The sequence below is a fragment of the Oryza brachyantha genome, chromosome 5 (assembly GCF_000231095.2).
Source record: "Oryza brachyantha chromosome 5, ObraRS2, whole genome shotgun sequence".
NCBI classification, from domain to species: Eukaryota; Viridiplantae; Streptophyta; class Magnoliopsida; order Poales; family Poaceae; genus Oryza; species Oryza brachyantha.
Window position 1 is genome coordinate 20119835 of NC_023167.2, and position 16274 is coordinate 20136108.

General features: G+C 49.6%; 3 protein-coding genes across 3 annotated transcripts; 1 reads left to right on the top strand and 2 right to left on the bottom strand.

Annotated features, from left to right (window-relative positions):
- Positions 1–6566: 6566 nt before the first annotated feature.
- Positions 6567–10957, bottom strand: LOC102707038 (leucine-rich repeat receptor-like serine/threonine-protein kinase BAM3). The gene is made up of 2 exons (XM_006655600.2): positions 7983–10957; positions 6567–7121 (listed from the first exon to the last, which is right to left on the bottom strand). The coding sequence occupies exons 1-2, from the start codon at positions 10651–10653 to the stop codon at positions 6766–6768; spliced, it is 3027 nt and encodes a 1008-aa protein (XP_006655663.2). The 5' UTR covers positions 10654–10957; the 3' UTR covers positions 6567–6765.
- Positions 10958–11019: 62 nt separating this feature from the next.
- Positions 11020–12998, top strand: LOC102707317 (aspartic proteinase NANA, chloroplast-like). Its single transcript, XM_040524522.1, has one exon. It carries the CDS (start codon positions 11250–11252, stop codon positions 12756–12758), a length of 1509 nt encoding a protein of 502 aa, XP_040380456.1. The 5' UTR covers positions 11020–11249; the 3' UTR covers positions 12759–12998.
- A 70-nt stretch (positions 12999–13068) lies between these two features.
- Positions 13069–14758, bottom strand: LOC107304310. The gene is made up of 4 exons (XM_015837847.2): positions 14464–14758; positions 14270–14377; positions 14087–14157; positions 13069–13703 (listed from the first exon to the last, which is right to left on the bottom strand). Exons 1-4 carry the CDS (start codon positions 14530–14532, stop codon positions 13463–13465), a joined length of 489 nt encoding a protein of 162 aa, XP_015693333.1. The 5' UTR covers positions 14533–14758; the 3' UTR covers positions 13069–13462.
- Positions 14759–16274: the final 1516 nt, after the last annotated feature.

A 16274-nucleotide genomic window follows, 5' to 3' on the forward strand; every position in this document is an offset into this window, starting at 1 on the left:
GAGACGTGTATGCCTATTACTCTTAGATTTCGTGCTCCTAGACAGATAGGCATCCCCACGAGTCTCCAAGCTTTGTGGATCACCCGGGATCAAGTTTGTGAAGGTTGGAGCCTAACCTCTACAAGGAAAAAGTCAAGTTCTCTAGTGAATTCTTGTGCTTCTTCTTAGAAGGTTGCCTGGTAGAGCGAGTTGCATCTTAGGGCTAGTAAAGACGCTTTGATCTTGACCTTGATGGTCGATCAAGGGCTTGCTAGCGCCTAGGGGTGAACTCGGAGACCCATGTTGATCTTATGTGAAGAAGCCAAGAGAGGAAAAGGATCGAGAGAAATCTTGCTTAGTGGAGCGCCTCAACGGAGAGTAAGATCGAAAGATCCAAACTTCGGGTAAAAATATCTCGTGTCTATCTTTGTGCTTTTCTTGGTTTCCTGTTGTTCCTATGATCTTTCTGAGTTCATTTTCCTCACACACTACACGTTCCCAGGAACTTTACCAAGAAAAGAGGATTGAAAAGTCTCTTCTTTCATTGACCAGACGGTCCGGCCAGAGTTCTCGACCTAACCCGAGAGCCCCAACCGGACGATCTGGCCCCTGAGCCCGAACAGTTTGGCCGCACTAAACGCTAATTCGTAGAATTTTTTAGGAAACCTATTCACCCCCCTCTAGGCTATCTCTCTGGGACTTCGTTAGGATGTTGCAATTACATGTTTTTAAGTTTGGACAGTAATTTCAAAATTTGCACGGTTAAGTCTATACAATAATTTCTGGAATTGCAACAACATATTGATACACTATTTCTGAAAGACTACAAGATCAAGTTCACATATTGCAAGGGTAATTTAAATTCAATAATTTATTTACATTATATAGTAAACATAAAATTTAAAATCTATAAATCTTTAATGAAAGCTACTTTGTAAAAACATGTTTTTTCATCCAATACAACTTTCCTTCTTTTCATAATAAATGAAAATTTGTTGATGTTTGTATATTCAAATGAACAAAACAGTCGTGTAATTCTCAGATAATACATAATTTAAAGTCTAAATTTTTATTAGTTTAAAAACAAATTTTGTTGTATATTCTTATATTATATAAAAATATATCTAAATTTAATATTAAGTGATCATATAATACCTAGCAAATATTTATCACACACATTCTTTTTAGTATTAAAAAATATATGATAATTTTTAACAAAGTCAAATTACTAATGATATTTTTATTGGTTGTGTTTCTTCATTATTATGAGAAGGTGCACATATCTTTCAATAATAAAAAAGTATTCTGCAATGATGCATCATTTGAGAGATCAAGGAATTTACCTATTATTTCACCTAAAAAGTTGGTGCCAACGAAATATTTCTAAAATGCAAAATACTCATATCTATTTACTTGACATTTATATCTGATATTATTGTCAGTGATTTGACTATTTGGGCATCTAACAATAATGTTCTATTGTATTAGCGCAACTGTGGCATGATATTGAATATGAACTTGATTGTGTCAATGTTCTAACAACGTCTTGTGATGGCTTGTATTGCTGCACATGCCACACCGATGTTGTGATTTCACTTTAATTCTAAAGATATGCAATGCATATTTATAGAAACTTTATGATTCAAAAGTCTATATATTTATCTTTTATAAAGTCTCTAATATATAAAAAATGTTTGTCTTGTTTCTAAACTGAAAAGATAATATCTAACCTATGAAAACTCTATAGTTTGTAAAATAAGGAAAGATGGAGTCTGTCTTAGCCGTCTAACCTTAATGAATATGATTTTAGTTGTTGGATTTAAAAACGATGAATGAAAGGCGAAGAATAAGTAAAATCCGTGGTTACACTGATTTATGCTGATGAAACTAATGTGTTCCGTTGATTGCTGAAAATATGAGAAACATTTCTATAATTAGACTGCACAACAAGAACAAAGATGAGATTTTTTATTAAATAAATCTTTTTAGCAAGTAATTTTATTATTAAATCACCGGGCAAAACTTTTCCAAAACCAAATCTTTTGGCTATTGGTGGCGTAGCAAGACAACACTATCATGCAGCCTGGTCGGTGCAACATGGTGTGACAGGCTTGCTACGCCAATGTCAGTGGCGTGGCAAGATAATGCTGCTACGCCACCGACAATGGTGTGACAAGCCGTTTCACCACGCCATTGTTGGTAGCATGGCCAAAAGATTCATACGGTTGAAATATTTTTCCGGAGGTTTAGTAATAAAATTATTTGTTAAAAATGTTTAAAAAAATAAAAAGATTTCAACAAAGATGTACATTAAGATGTTTGTAGATGTCCATTATACCTTTCTCAATTAGCAGTACCATGTAATTTAATGATTTTTTTTTGCAGCCCTTGATTAATGAAACCTTGAAGTACATATACAGGTTAGGACAATGTCATCCAAAATCCCATTCTTTACAATTCAATTCAAATATCAACTACTACCTCAATTTTATATTATATTGTAAGACTTTCTAGTCTCACCTAAATTCATTTGTTGTTGAATGTATATAATTTATATATGTGTTTATATTCATTAACATCCATATGAATCTAGGTAATGTTAGAAAGTCTTACGTTGCAAAACGGAAAGAGTACTCAACATGTGAGGCGTGTGAAATTTTTGTAGTAACTAAATTCAATTTTTTTATTCAAATATCAATTGCATGTTCCCTCCCAGTATGATTGTAATTTTTATTTAATCAAATATCTCCCGGCATGCTTAGATAATTTGAGATTAATCACAAATTGTAGGGATGCAGCCTAACGATCATTTTAGTACATTTGTTTGTAGCTACCAGTGACAGGTTTTTGATTTTAGTCCCGGGTTTGCATTAGAGGACACACAACAGAATAAAATTAATTAAGAGGAGTTAATTTTGCAATATCTGAATATAGTAGCTCCGTATCGACCTGTGCTTGTTTTTTTTTCCCCGAGAAACTGGCAGGAGATCTGCCTTCATTTATATTAAGAAGGAGAGCAACACAGATAGTTTAAAAGACAAGGTACATGGCAGGATGCAAGAAACTGAAAGAAATAACTGTTAGGGGCTATTCGTGGTTAATTTTGCATCAGCTTTACTTCATGTTGTCAGGGTGAGAACTCGAGCTCCTTGCCGGCAAACTCAGGTCTCAGCTCACTTTAGGAGAGGCAGATTGTCTGAGGGACGATTATTTGGAACTGGTGAACTTGGTTTAACCATTGATCAGACTGTTTAGGTAATTAGGTGGTTTGGAGGCAAAATGAATATAAGCTATGGGAATTGTCAGTACTGCTAAAATACAGTGTCCTAAGCCTAGATGAAGTGTGAATATAACTTCCCTTTTCTTTTTTTTTGGCAAAAACTGTGAATATACCTCAATAAGGGCTTATCTGGTGCATATGAGTGGAGGTCAATGTGATTGCTTATTGCTAAGAGTATATTTATGTATATGACATTTTATCCCTGATTTATCTCGCATAATTCTCCAGGTATCCCTCCCGGTATTGTTTCTATAAATCGGTTAAAAGGATTAGGGAATGACTTGGCCTATATGTACTCCACTATGATTATGAGTAAACCAATACTCGGTTCACTGTTACTTTGTGTTCCTGTGACGAGTATGAGCTGTACATTTTTTTTTCTGGTATACACGCCAGACCCGTGTATTTTTGTATTAAGAGGAATAAAGCCCAAACAAAAACAACAAATGACAGAGAAAGGGGAGAGAGAGGGGGAGGGAAACAACAAAACTATCAGAGGTATTTTATCATATTCGAAGAGGTACCGGAAAGTACCAGTTATTAAGAGATACCAAATAACGTTGACTCGTTAGGGGTAGGCTAGGAAAGAAAACACGGGTGGAATAAAAAAACCTTATTGCTAGTGTCGCCGACGGCCGACGACAGCGGGGATGCGGACCACCCACGACGACGACAGCACGCCGCCCACGAGCTCGATTCGTTAGGGGTAGGATTGGAAGTAAAGACGAGTAGAATAAAAAAAAACTTATCTTTTCTTGCTGGCGCTGCCGACAACCAACGGCAGCGGGGATGCGGGCCGCCCACGACGACGATGACAGCGCGCCGCCCACAAGCTCGACGCCGCAGCTGCCACACCATCAACAGTCGCTCGGATCGACGGCAACCGCGAGCGGGGATGTGGCCGGCGCGACGAGCTCCAAATTGACGGCGACCGTGACCATGACAATGACGACAGCGGCTGCCCGCGAGCTCCCCGCGCGCCGATGGCAGCCGCCGCCGCCGCGGACCCCAACCCCGATGTCGCCGCCCACTAGATCCTTGCGCAGCCGCCGTCTCCGTGGACCCCAACCCTGACGCCGTCGCCCGGGAGCTCCTTGCGCGTCGATAGCCGCCGCCATGGACCCTGCGCTGCCGCCCGCGAGATCCTTGCTTAGCCGCCGCGGACCCCAACCCCGACGTCGCCGCCCGCGAGCTCCTTGCACGCCGATGGCCGCCGCCGCCACCCCATCACTGGCGGACCCCGACCCCCGACGTCGCCGACGGCATGGAGGAGTAGGTGGCGCCCGGTTACTGTATTCCTTATACGCGAAATTGTTTTTCTGCCCCCTTCCAATCAAAATTATCATGTGTGATTTCTCGAGGTACCGAGAGGTACCTATTAATCAGAGCTCTCCGATTAAACACAATCAACGGCGGCTACAATCAACGGCGGCTATAATTTGGTATCTCTTAGTAGCTGGCATTGTCTCAAGTACTATAAAATTGCTCAATCTACAAATCACAAACAAAGAAAAGAAGAAGGAAAAAACTAAGCAACTAAAGGCCTAATCTCGCAGTGGTTGTTGAGCGACCAAGGCAAAATCCGGCTGTAGGCTAAGCTATGGGTCGATCACCTGCTTGTGATACCAGGATCTCGCAATGGATCAACGATGGGGAAGATCAGTGCAAGGAGGATGACAAGGGTGGTGAGTTCTCGCCTCTGTATGAATTCTGAAACACTCTGCATCTGACCTCTGACCACCTGAGACAGAGCTAGATGTAGATTACGATAATCCATGTTAGGCCTTGTAAATTAATTTGAGTGGTTTACTGTCTACCAAGTATCAAGAGCTATCAAATCATAGCCGTTGATTGTGTTTGATCGAAGGGCTCTGATTATCTCTTGGTACCGCGAGGAGTCCACACGTGATAATTTAGATCAAGAGGGCAGAAGAGAATTTCGCCATCGTCACCCAGCAACCGCTCGATTGTCCAGTCGCCCCGTACTCCAGTCATCGTTCTCTATTGCCACCGCCGCCGGGAGAGGGAGGGTCGACGCCGCCGCCGGGATAGAGAGGGGTCGATGCCGCTGCTGGCGCGCCGCGACAGCCGAAGCGACGACCGCCGACCGACCGACGCTTGGACCGCCTCCGCTCCGGCCTCCGGCAACCCTCACGACGACGACGGCGGCGCTACACACTCACTCATCTGAACACATCTGAATCTGCTGCATCATCATCTGAATCTCTGCTGCTCACATCTCAGGCTTTATTTTTTGTTTCTTCCTAGCTGATCGCCTCTGCATGCTGGCGCCATGGGTTGGTGACAGGCACGGCTTAGGTCGTCGTCGTCGTGGTCCAGGCAGCGAGCTAGCTAGATTGGCGATTAACCTCGTTATTTTCTCGGTAGATTACATGCGTGATGCATTTGCTAGTATGTTCTCGCAAAGCCGATGCTCTTTTCCAGGCATCTGGATTTAAACTCTGAACGGCGGCGCGGCGCCGCTTCCGATCCAGAACGGGAAGGGAGAGAGAGGTCGACTGACCGACGCTTGGACTGCCTCCGCTCTGGCTTCCGCAACCCTTCGCGACGACCGCGGTGTGCGGTCTCTACTCATTTTTCCCTTCCGATCCTACCCCTATCAAATCAATTATTAGATTTATTTGGTACCTCCTAGTATCTACTCAAGTACGGTAAAATTACTCAATTAATTTGTATCTGATACTGTAGTAGCATGAGGCCTAATCAATCTGTTTTGAATGTTTAGTAAGCTTTTTTATCATCCTTGAAAATACTCTGAGGTATCACATTTTTCAGTATATAAATTTAGTATATTTAGATACAACATAATATACTTTAAGATACTATAATTTTACACTAAAATTTTTAATGCATCAGGTAAAAAAAAACTCATGTTTAGTTCATCTCTCGTATTTGGACATGAATACCAGACTTGCAATGTTCCAAATTCTGGTTGTAAACTAGGTTGATCTCATGCGAAACTAGCCCACGGTGTTCAAAGCATTCCAGACAGCTCAATACATCACACAAACGACAACGCGTTGGAGCCGACAAATGTAAGAATAAACACCCGAAGTTTATAGTAAGTTCCATGAGAATTCTGCTAACTTCTGACGTGGTATTCCTTGCCTGTTCTTGGAATTGGCAAAGGTTTTCCATTCAACGCGAAGTCACTAAAATGTTCCTGCTCGTTCTTGGCTACACCTCTGTTGCGCCCTCTCCGTGTTTGCAATACAACCAAGGTACCGACATTGCCATTTCAATTGAACGTAAGTGGTTTTTTCTTGGCTTGTTATTCAAAGGGCGTTTAAATCACAGTTGTCTTCAGCAATTCAGGAAGCTATAGCGGGAGTTAAGCAGTGTACGTACGCACGCAAGGCGAATTAATGCAGGTACGTACGTTGTCACCAGGCATGCAAAGCAGAGGAGGTAATTAAGCATTCGATGGTGTATAATATATATATATATAATAACATTAATTAATTAAGGAATAATAATAATGATGATTATTGGGTGGAGGTGGAGGGGTGGTTTGCCTTTGCCTTTGCCTGCTCGAGCATCTGGACGACCTCGCGCATGGTGGGGCGCTGGACGCTGTGCTCCTGCACGCACAGCATCGCCACGAAGAACATCTGCGTGGCCTCCCCTGGCGGCACGTCGCCGCCCAGCCGCCGGTCAAGCACCCGCCACACCCCCTCCTCCTTGTCCTTGCTGCGCGCCCGCACCCATTGCACCAGGTCCACCGCCTCCTCCTCCTGCAGGTGCTCTCCCACCGGCTTTTGCCCCGTCAGCAGCTCTAGCAGCACCACTCCAAAACTGTATACGTCGCTCTTCTCGTCCACCTTCAGCGTGTACGCATACTCTGCAAATTACGGCTAGGTCGGTCACTATAGATACTAGCAGCTTAATTAGTTCGCATTAATTGCAGCAACAACAACGACTAATTGAATATGCATGCGTGCTTTCTGAAGAGGAGGAGGAGGAGGAAGAAGAAAAAGACGAAATGAAAAGAAACTTTGTTCATTCTTTCTAGGGTACCCTTAAATAAAGCAAACAAGCTAGTGCGGGCTTTAATCTGCATGTTTGTGTAGCAGGACAGAGAACACTAGTATTGACATGAGCATGAGCATGACATGTCCTCGCTAGTAAAAGTAAAAAAGCAAAAGCTAAAGCGAAAGGGAAAGGGAAAGGATTCAGTCTCTCGACGATGATCCATGATCCATCCATATACGGAATATATATATATGCAGTGGCAGTGCAGCAATATATATTCAGATATACTATGAAAGAAGCTAGGGGGGCTCGTCCTTTGAGGAGTCTAGTCATCATCAGCCTCTGGCTGCGCTGCTGCTGCTTGTTCTTTAGGTGCGGGTGGTCGATCGATGGAGGTCCCAGGCCCAGCCGACCACATCTACATGCATGCATGCATTCATGGAAAAAGAATATGCACACACACACAGTACTAGCTAGTCATCAGATGATGAGAGAAGCATATATACTGTCCGCATGCAGCTCCAGCAACGTCCAGTACTGGGAGGAACTGCATGCATGGTAACGACGAATGGTGATTGGTCTCTACACTAATATAATCCACGTTGGCTGCTAGGTAGTACTCGTAATAATATGGTAGCGATCGAGATAGGTTAATCAATCAAATACTAAGTGACTTGACGGACAATTAATCACAGAAAGAAAGAAAGAAAGAAAGACGGAAGCTACGTACCTGGCGCGATGTAGCCGTAGGAGCCGGCGATGGCGGACATGCACTCCGACGCACCGCCGCGCAGGTACTTGGCGAGGCCGAAGTCGGCGACGTGCGCCTCCAGCTGCGCGTCCAGCAGGATGTTGTTGGACTTGACGTCGCGGTGCAGGATGGCCGGCGAGCAGTCGTGGTGGAGGTAGCACAGCCCCTTGGCCGCCTCCGTCGCCACCCGCAGCCGCGCCGCCCACGGCATGCCGCCGCGCAGGTGCAGCGCCTCGCCCAGGCTGCCCCCCGCCATGTACTCGTACACCAGCAGCTTCGCCTCCGCGCTCCAGCACAAGGCCAGCAGCCGCACGATGTGCCGGTGCCGGATCCTCCCCAGCGTCTGCACCTCCGCCGAGAACCCGCCGTCACCCACCGCCACGATCCGCTTCACTGCCACGCGCTCCCCGCCGGGCATCTCCCCGGCGTACACCACCCCTGCCCCGCCACGCCCCACCACGCAGTTCTCCTTCACGCACCGCACCACGTCCTCGCACCCGAACCGCACCTTCTGGAACGCCGTCATCTGCCACCCCGACCGCCGCCTCCGCACCATCGCCGATCGGGTCGTCGCCACCGCTGCTGCCGCGAACGCCACCGAGCACGCCAGCAGCCCCAGCGCCGCCGCCAGCTTCAGCCTCCACATCACCGGCGCCCGCCTCGCCGCCTGCCCGCCGCTGCCTGAGGGCCAGACCTGCGGCCCGCCGGGCGTCAGGCTGCACGGGTCCGCCTCCAGTCCGCACAGCCGCGGGTTACCCGCGAACGACGACGCGTTGAAGTAGGCGAACTGCCCGTTCTGGGGCACGCGGCCGGAGAAGTCGTTGTGGGACAGATCGGCGGCCGTCAGGCTCTTCATTCCGCCCATCTCCGCCGGTATGCTGCCGTTCAGCTTGTTCCACGACACGTTGAGGTAGTTGAGCATCCTGATCTGCACCAGCCGCGCTGGCATAGCGCCGGAGAGCTGGTTCACGCTCAGGTCTAGGTACGTCAGCGACGCGCACTCACTGACCTCGCCAGGGACCTCGCCGGTCAGGTTGTTGCCGCTTAGGTCCAGCTTAAGAAGCCGCCTGAGCTGGCCGACCTCACGCGGGATCTCACCGGTGAACTGGTTGCCGCTGAGCAGGAGCGTCTGCAGGGAGGAGAAGTTGCCGATGGACGCCGGGAGCGAGCCGTCGAACCTGTTGCTGGAGAGATTCAGCAACGACAGCGGGCTGCTGCCGCCGGCGTCCTCGTGGTCGTGGAGCTGCCCCGTCAGGTAGTTGCCCTGCAGCTCCACCGTGGTCAGCGCCGGCAGGTAGAGGAAGCCGCGGGGGAGCGGGCCGGTGAGGTAGTTCCGGCCCAGGCGGACCCGCGTCAGTGTCCGACACGCGCCGAGCCCCTCCGGCACCGGCCCGAAGAGGAAGTTGTCGAGGAGGATGAGGATCTGGAGCTCGCCAAGCGCGCAGAGCCAGCGCGGCACCTCGCCGGTCAACCTGTTGGTGGAGAGGTCCACCTCGCGGAGCGGTGCTGCACGGCCGAGAGCCGCGGGGATGGCGCCCGTGAAGTTGTTCTGCCACAGCTTGAGGACCTGGAGCGAGCGGAGGTCGGCGATGAACTCAGGGATGCTGCCACGGAAGCGATTGATGAACATGTTGAACAGGCGGAGGTCCGTGAGAGCGGCGAGCTCGGGCGGGATCTCCCCGGTGAGCGCGTTGTTGGAGACGTCGAGGAACCTGAGGGCGGTGAGGTTGGCGAGCGCGGGCGGGAGCGTGCCGTTCAGCTGGTTGGTCTGCAGGTAGAGCGTGTCGAGGCTGGCGAGGCCGCCGAGCGACGCCGGGATCTCCCCCTGCAGGCCGCAGCTGGCCATGTCGAGGTGCACCAGGCTGGCGAGGCGACCGAGCTCCGGCGGGATGCCGCCGTCGAACTGGTTGTAGTAGCCGAGGAAGAGGTGGCGCAGGGTGGTGAGGTTCCCAAGCTCGGGCGGGATGCGGCCACCGAGACTGTTGCCGGCGACCGAAAGGAAGTCGATGGCTCCGAGGCGACCGAAGCTTGGCGGGATGCTGCCGGAGAAGAAGTTGCCACCGAGGTCGAGGTGGCGGAGGCTCGGGAGGGTGGTGAGGCCGGCGTCCGGGAGCGGGCCGGAGAGGTCGTTGTCGTAGACGTCCAGGACCTCGAGACTGGTCATGGTGGAGAAGCGGAGAGCGGCCAGGGTGCTGTTGAATTGGTTGTTGGAGAGGTTGAGGTGACGCAGGTTTGGGAGGGCGGCGATGGTGGGAGGTAGTTCGCCGGACAGAGAGTTGGCGGCAAGGGAGAGGAAGCGGAGGCCCCGGAGGCGGCCGATGGCAGGGGAGAGCGCGCCGGAGAGGTTGTAGGAGGAGAGGTCGAGGGAGACGACGGTGCGGTTGTCGGGGGCGCAGCGGACGGCGGGCCAGGAGGAGCAGAGGGAGGCGTGGTTGGCGACGGTCCAGGTGGCGCGCAACGGCGGCTGGAGAGGCGGAGAGAAGGCGTGGACAAGGAGGGCGGCCTGTGCACGCAGACGGTCGTCCGTGGCGGTGGCTGCGGCGGCTGAGGTGAGGAGGAGGAGGAGGAGAGGAATGATAAGGCGGCTGGGCAGAAGCAACTCGGCGGCCATGCGTGCTCTCCTCTGCGCGCTCTTCAATTGCAATTGCATTTGCCTCCGTCAAGGTGTAGCAAGCAGCCCCTATATATACTCCAAAGCCAAAGCCTCCTCCATGCCATGCCATGCAGCCAGTCAGCGCATCGGTCACCGGTGCATGAGAGTACTATTGTACTGTACTGTTGCTATTGCCAGACAAGTGTTGGACAAGGCATGCAGAGGCTGACGCTGATGATAGCCGTAACCCGTAGGGAAATGCACCCTTTTTTACGATACGAGGCCCAAGTATTTAAGGCCCAAGATAAGCTAAGCTGGCAAGGCCCATACTATTGCACGACATGCTAATAAGCTAAGCAGTCTCTACTTCTTCTCTAGTCTAACAATCTCTATTATTATATACTCGCTAGTATGTGTCTGTCAATAATAAAAAAAAGGCTGGCGGGCATAATTAAGAAGAGAAAGAGAAGAGGGCATTCCTGAAAGAGCTCGTGACCACAGGAATGATCGCTTAACATAGAATCATCTTGTGTGGAAGGAAGAGATTAAGCAGACGATCGAGCTGTAGTAGAATGTCTTAGCTAATTGGGGACAAAAAAGGAGGAGGAGGAAGCAGCAAAGGAAGGGAGGAAGGGAGGGAGGAAGGATCGATCATGCCGCCGCCCGGTCCGGTGGTGCCGCTGCTGCTGCTGCTCGTCGCCGCAGGGATAGCGGGGGTAGCGTCTGGCGAGGAGAAAGAGGTCCAGGAGGAGGAGAGCTTCCACCTTCCCATCACGCCACCCGTGGTGCCGGAGTCGGCAGACGAGCGGCGGGAGCATTTCCGCGCGCTGCAGGACAAGGACCAGATGCGGCACCGGCGGGTGCTGCGCCAGGTGCCGGCGCTCATGTCCAACACCTCCACCTTCGAGCTGCCGATGCGCAGCGCCCTCAACATCGCCAAAGTGGGCGTCTACCTCGTCGTCGTCCGCATCGGCACCCCTGCGCTGCCCTACAGCCTCGCCCTCGACACCGCCAACGAGGTCACCTGGATCAACTGCCGCCTGCGCCGCCGCAGGGGCAAGCATCCGGGGCGTCCCCACGTGCCCCCGGCCGCCACCACCATGTCCCTCGACGAAGGCGGCAACGGGCGGCCGCCGGTGAAGGTGATCAAGAACTGGTACCGCCCGGCGCTCTCGTCGTCGTGGCGCCGTTTCCGCTGCTCGCAGGAGGCATGCGCCAATCTGCCCTACAACACCTGCCGGGGCAGCAACCAGAACACCTCCTGCACCTACTTCCAGCGAGTGCAGGACGGCACCATATCCAGCGGCATCTACGGCCAGGAGAAGGCCACCGTCGCCGTCTCCGACGGCACCATGGCCAAGTTGCCTGGCCTCGTCCTCGGCTGCTCCACCTTCGAGAAGGGCGACGCCGTCGACTCCCACGATGGCATCCTCTCCCTCGGCAACAGCGACGCCTCCTTCGGCGTCACGGCGGCGAGGCGCTTCGCTGCGCGCTTCTCCTTCTGTCTCCTCGCCACCGCCAGCGGCCGCAACGCCTCCAGCTACCTCACCTTCGGCCGCAACCCGGCCGTCCACGGGCCGGGCACCATGGAGACCCCCATGGTGTACAGCGCTGTCAACGTTGCCTACGGCTTCCGCGTCACGGCCGTCCTCGTCGGCGGCCAGCCTCTGGACGTGCCCCCGGAGGTGTGGGACGACAGGCAAGGCGGCGTAATCCTCGACACAGGCACGTCCATCACGTGCCTCGTGCCAGCGGTATACGACCCGCTCACGGCGGTGCTCAACAGCCACCTGGCGCACCTGCCAACGGCCCACGTAGATGGATTCACCGACTGCTACCAGTGGTCCTTCGCCGGCGACGGGGTGGATCCGGCGCACAACGTCACCATACCAAGTTTCGCCATCGTCACGGAGAGCGGCGCGAGGCTGGAGCCGGACGCCAAGAGCATCGTCATTCCGGAGGTGTTGCCGGGGGTTGCCTGCCTGGGCTTCCGCCGGATAGACCAAGGCCCCATGATCATCGGCAACGTGCTCATGCAGGAGCACATCTGGGAGATCGACCACTTGGCCGGAACGGTCAGGTTCAGGAAGGACAGCTGCCTCAACCATCATCAGCTCAACAAGAACGCCTCTTCTTCTCCGGCCGCCCACCGCGCCACCTGACGCACTGCACTGCACTGCACTCACTCCATCTATCTACACCACTGATCGATTAACTAACTGTAACTAACTATATAAAGCTCGCTCGGTCGCTCTACTATGTATGTACTCTATACAACAACAAACCACTCCCTTGCCTGTAATTTTACTATTTTCCCACTTGCCTCTATTGCTTGTTCTTCTATGTAATTCTAATTTCCAAATATTCAAGAGGCGGAAGCCCAGGCAGGCAAAATGATCTTTCTTTCTAGCCAACTTCACCATATACTATAACACTGCCAAAAAAAAAATTAATTAATTGCACAATGCAAACGACACAGCAAAACCTATCTTTCTTTACCTCCATGAACAGCCGGTCTTTACAACACAAACATAAAGACGACATGTATAAAGCTGCCAATGTGACATTAATTTGTTTTACCATTTGTAAAGGATGTCTTTTTTCTTGTGTGTACTCAGGTATTGAAAACAAACAGAAATATTTCAACAGAATCATCACAAACCCAATTTTTTTTATGATCCTTGTCATGGAAACTGCAGGCCAGCTCCTATGGGCATTGGTGCTATAGCAATAGAGGCAGCTGTCTTATGCTGGCATCTGAAAGCTCTATATAAGATGAGTTTTACTTTCATCCTTCTTTTTTATCTCGAGGTACCGGTACCTCGCCGTACAAAAGGAAGGATGGGAGAAACTCATATGAGATATATCATCCCCTCGATCTCTTCAATTTGACAATGAAGTCGTTGCCATCGTCGCTGTAATCGACTCTTTTCTTTGCCTTTGAATCTGAACTATTATATAAGCTTGGTTTTTTTGAACTTTCTGGTTTGTCTTTCTTTACACTGGGTTTAATTGGGGTTCCTGATCGTATTTGCTGTTGCCGCTTTTGCTTTCTTTCATATGCTTTTTTTGCTCTTTCAGGAGATAATAACCCATGCTCCATCAACCTGTTGACATTTTATGGATGAGGTACTATGGCCGTATAATTGATCACTGCAGTTTGAAAGCCAACCTAGGATCCATGATGGTACTTAAGGCATAGGTTAGCAGGAGAACTTAATTATAAGTACTCCTGGCCTTCATTAGAATGATGTGCTAATATTAGGCAATCTAACATATCTTGGGGGTAGTTTGAGAGCTTAATTAATTGTCTTGTTTAGGTAGTACATTAGCAGTGTGTTAACAACAATAAGCTTTATGCGTTGAAGCTGCCATCCCAGTATCCTTAGCTAGTACTTAGACACTTGATCAATAACACTGTTAGGAGTATTTGTAGCTATTAAGATCCATATAAGCATAGAAATGTAATGGGGGAAACATTTTAGCGTACCAGAATTCAGCCATTTCACTAGAAGGTATCTGCTTGGATAGGGACTCGTAGAATATCCTGAGAGGCTCTCTCTGCCAGAGATGGACGAAATGGGATCAGGCATCAGGATGGGATTTAATTTAGGTGGAAATAACAGTGTAGTCCTCAGGTCAGGTGAGGTGAGGTGAGGTGGTACTGACTGACCTCCTCAGGAGGGTCGAACTTCTGGCCCGGCAACGAGTAGACCTTCTTCTCGGTCTTCCCTCTGGCTCTGGTGGGCTTGCCGCCCTTAGACGACGACCCTTTAGCCGCCTGATCGATCGATCGATTTTAGACAGCCGGATCTAGCCATCGAATCGATGAGTGTTGTGTGTGTTTGTGGGGGTGAGAAATCGCACCTCGAATTTAGCGGTGGATCCGGAAATTGCGGATTTGCCTCTGGACAAGGCGGCGGAGGACGACGACATGACCGACTCTCCCTCCTCTGGGAAGAATCACGCGAGGCTGAACGCGTGGGGATGAGCTTGGGCTCGCCGCCGGCTGCGTGCGGATGAAGAGGCGGCGCGTAGGGACGCGGGAGCTCGAGCTATATGAGGTGGCAGCCGATGCAGAGCTCGCCTCTCTCTCTCTCTCTCCCCCCTCGGGGCAGAGTATTCCGACGACGGCGGCGCTCGTTGCTCGAAAGAGAGGAGAGGGGAAGAGAGATGGGAGAAAGGGGCTGCCCTCACCGCGATAATTAGGAAACGGATCCTCTCACTTGACTAGTTGAGTCTCTGACAGGTGGGCTAAGCAACGGGGGACCCACCTGTGCATGCCATTCTTAAGCTTTTTGCAACATGTGAAATACCATTTTTATTCATTATATTTTAAAAGAGAAATATTTTTCAGTCTATTCTCATCTGAGTTTACCATATTACTCCTACCGTCCTAGAGGAGTGTAGGCAATCAACTAGTCCAACCAATCAAACAACATGGCTGATTGAAGAAATATTTTCAAAAACAAAAAAACATACTGGAACACAAAAATATCAAAAGTAAAGTGACCGAGTCGGGCCATATATTTATGGCAAACCAAAATACATATGACAAACAAAATTATAGATACACAATACACCGCTGAAGCATCATTGCAGGTGCTAGTTTTTTAGTAGTTCACTCAATTGATATTCCAACGATAGCAGCGCACCATAATTATAAAGTTTGAGTTATGATTTTGGTTTCCTCCACTGCCAAATTTGCAAGGTGGATTGAGTTTTTTTAGTCAATAGGTCAGGGGGAATATCATTTCATCATTAAAAAAACATGCTAAAATTGATTTTTCTGAGAAGAAATGATTTCAACGTATTGTGCTGATTTAACGGTGATATTTTACCGGAGCCAAAACAAGGAGTGTCATCATAGTGAAATCATGTTTCAAGTTGTCGCCATTTCTTTGTCTGTTCTTCGTCTAGACCTCTGCTTCCTTCGTCTTCGTTCTAGGTCTCTGCTCTCTTTGTCTGTCCTCATTCTTTCGTTTTTTTCCCTCTTGTTCTCTGCTTCCCTCGTCTTAGTTCTGGTTCTCACCCTTTTCTTCAGCCATGCCCCCGCGCCGTCATGGCTTCCTGCCCAGGCAGAGAACATCCTTCTCCCGTTCGACTCTTTCACCTTTCGAAACATCCATGCTTTCCAATTACCATACTGGAACCTGTGATCCCATCAACAAAAACCTGAGAACGGCCGTGACGCTAACAGCAACAATACAATCCGAAGGATCACACTATCACCGGCAAGAGTCGCCTCCCTCCTCTCCGGCGAGTTCGGAGCATACCCTGGAGCATTCTGCGTCCACCAAGCTAAACAAGGCATTTTCAAATTCAAAGTTGCATCAAAAGAAGTGGCTAATGAAATACTGCTACGTGGAGGGCTCTCGTCAAGTTGCATACGCATAACGTTCTCCCAAACCTGCAACAAACATAACTTTTCAGCTTCTTTCCCGCCACGCTCATCTCTGGAAAGCCATATCCCAGGATCAAAACAAATCCCATATCCAAGATTACAGCTTCAGAAAACCACCGATCCTACCACCAAACCACAAGCTGTCAGTAGCAAAACGATCCTGCATGGATATGCCCCAATCGAACCCGATCAGGTTCACTCATGAATCTGACAGATACCACTTTACCCCCTCTTTCCCCGCAATACAATCATAACGACAAGCAGACAAACTCCT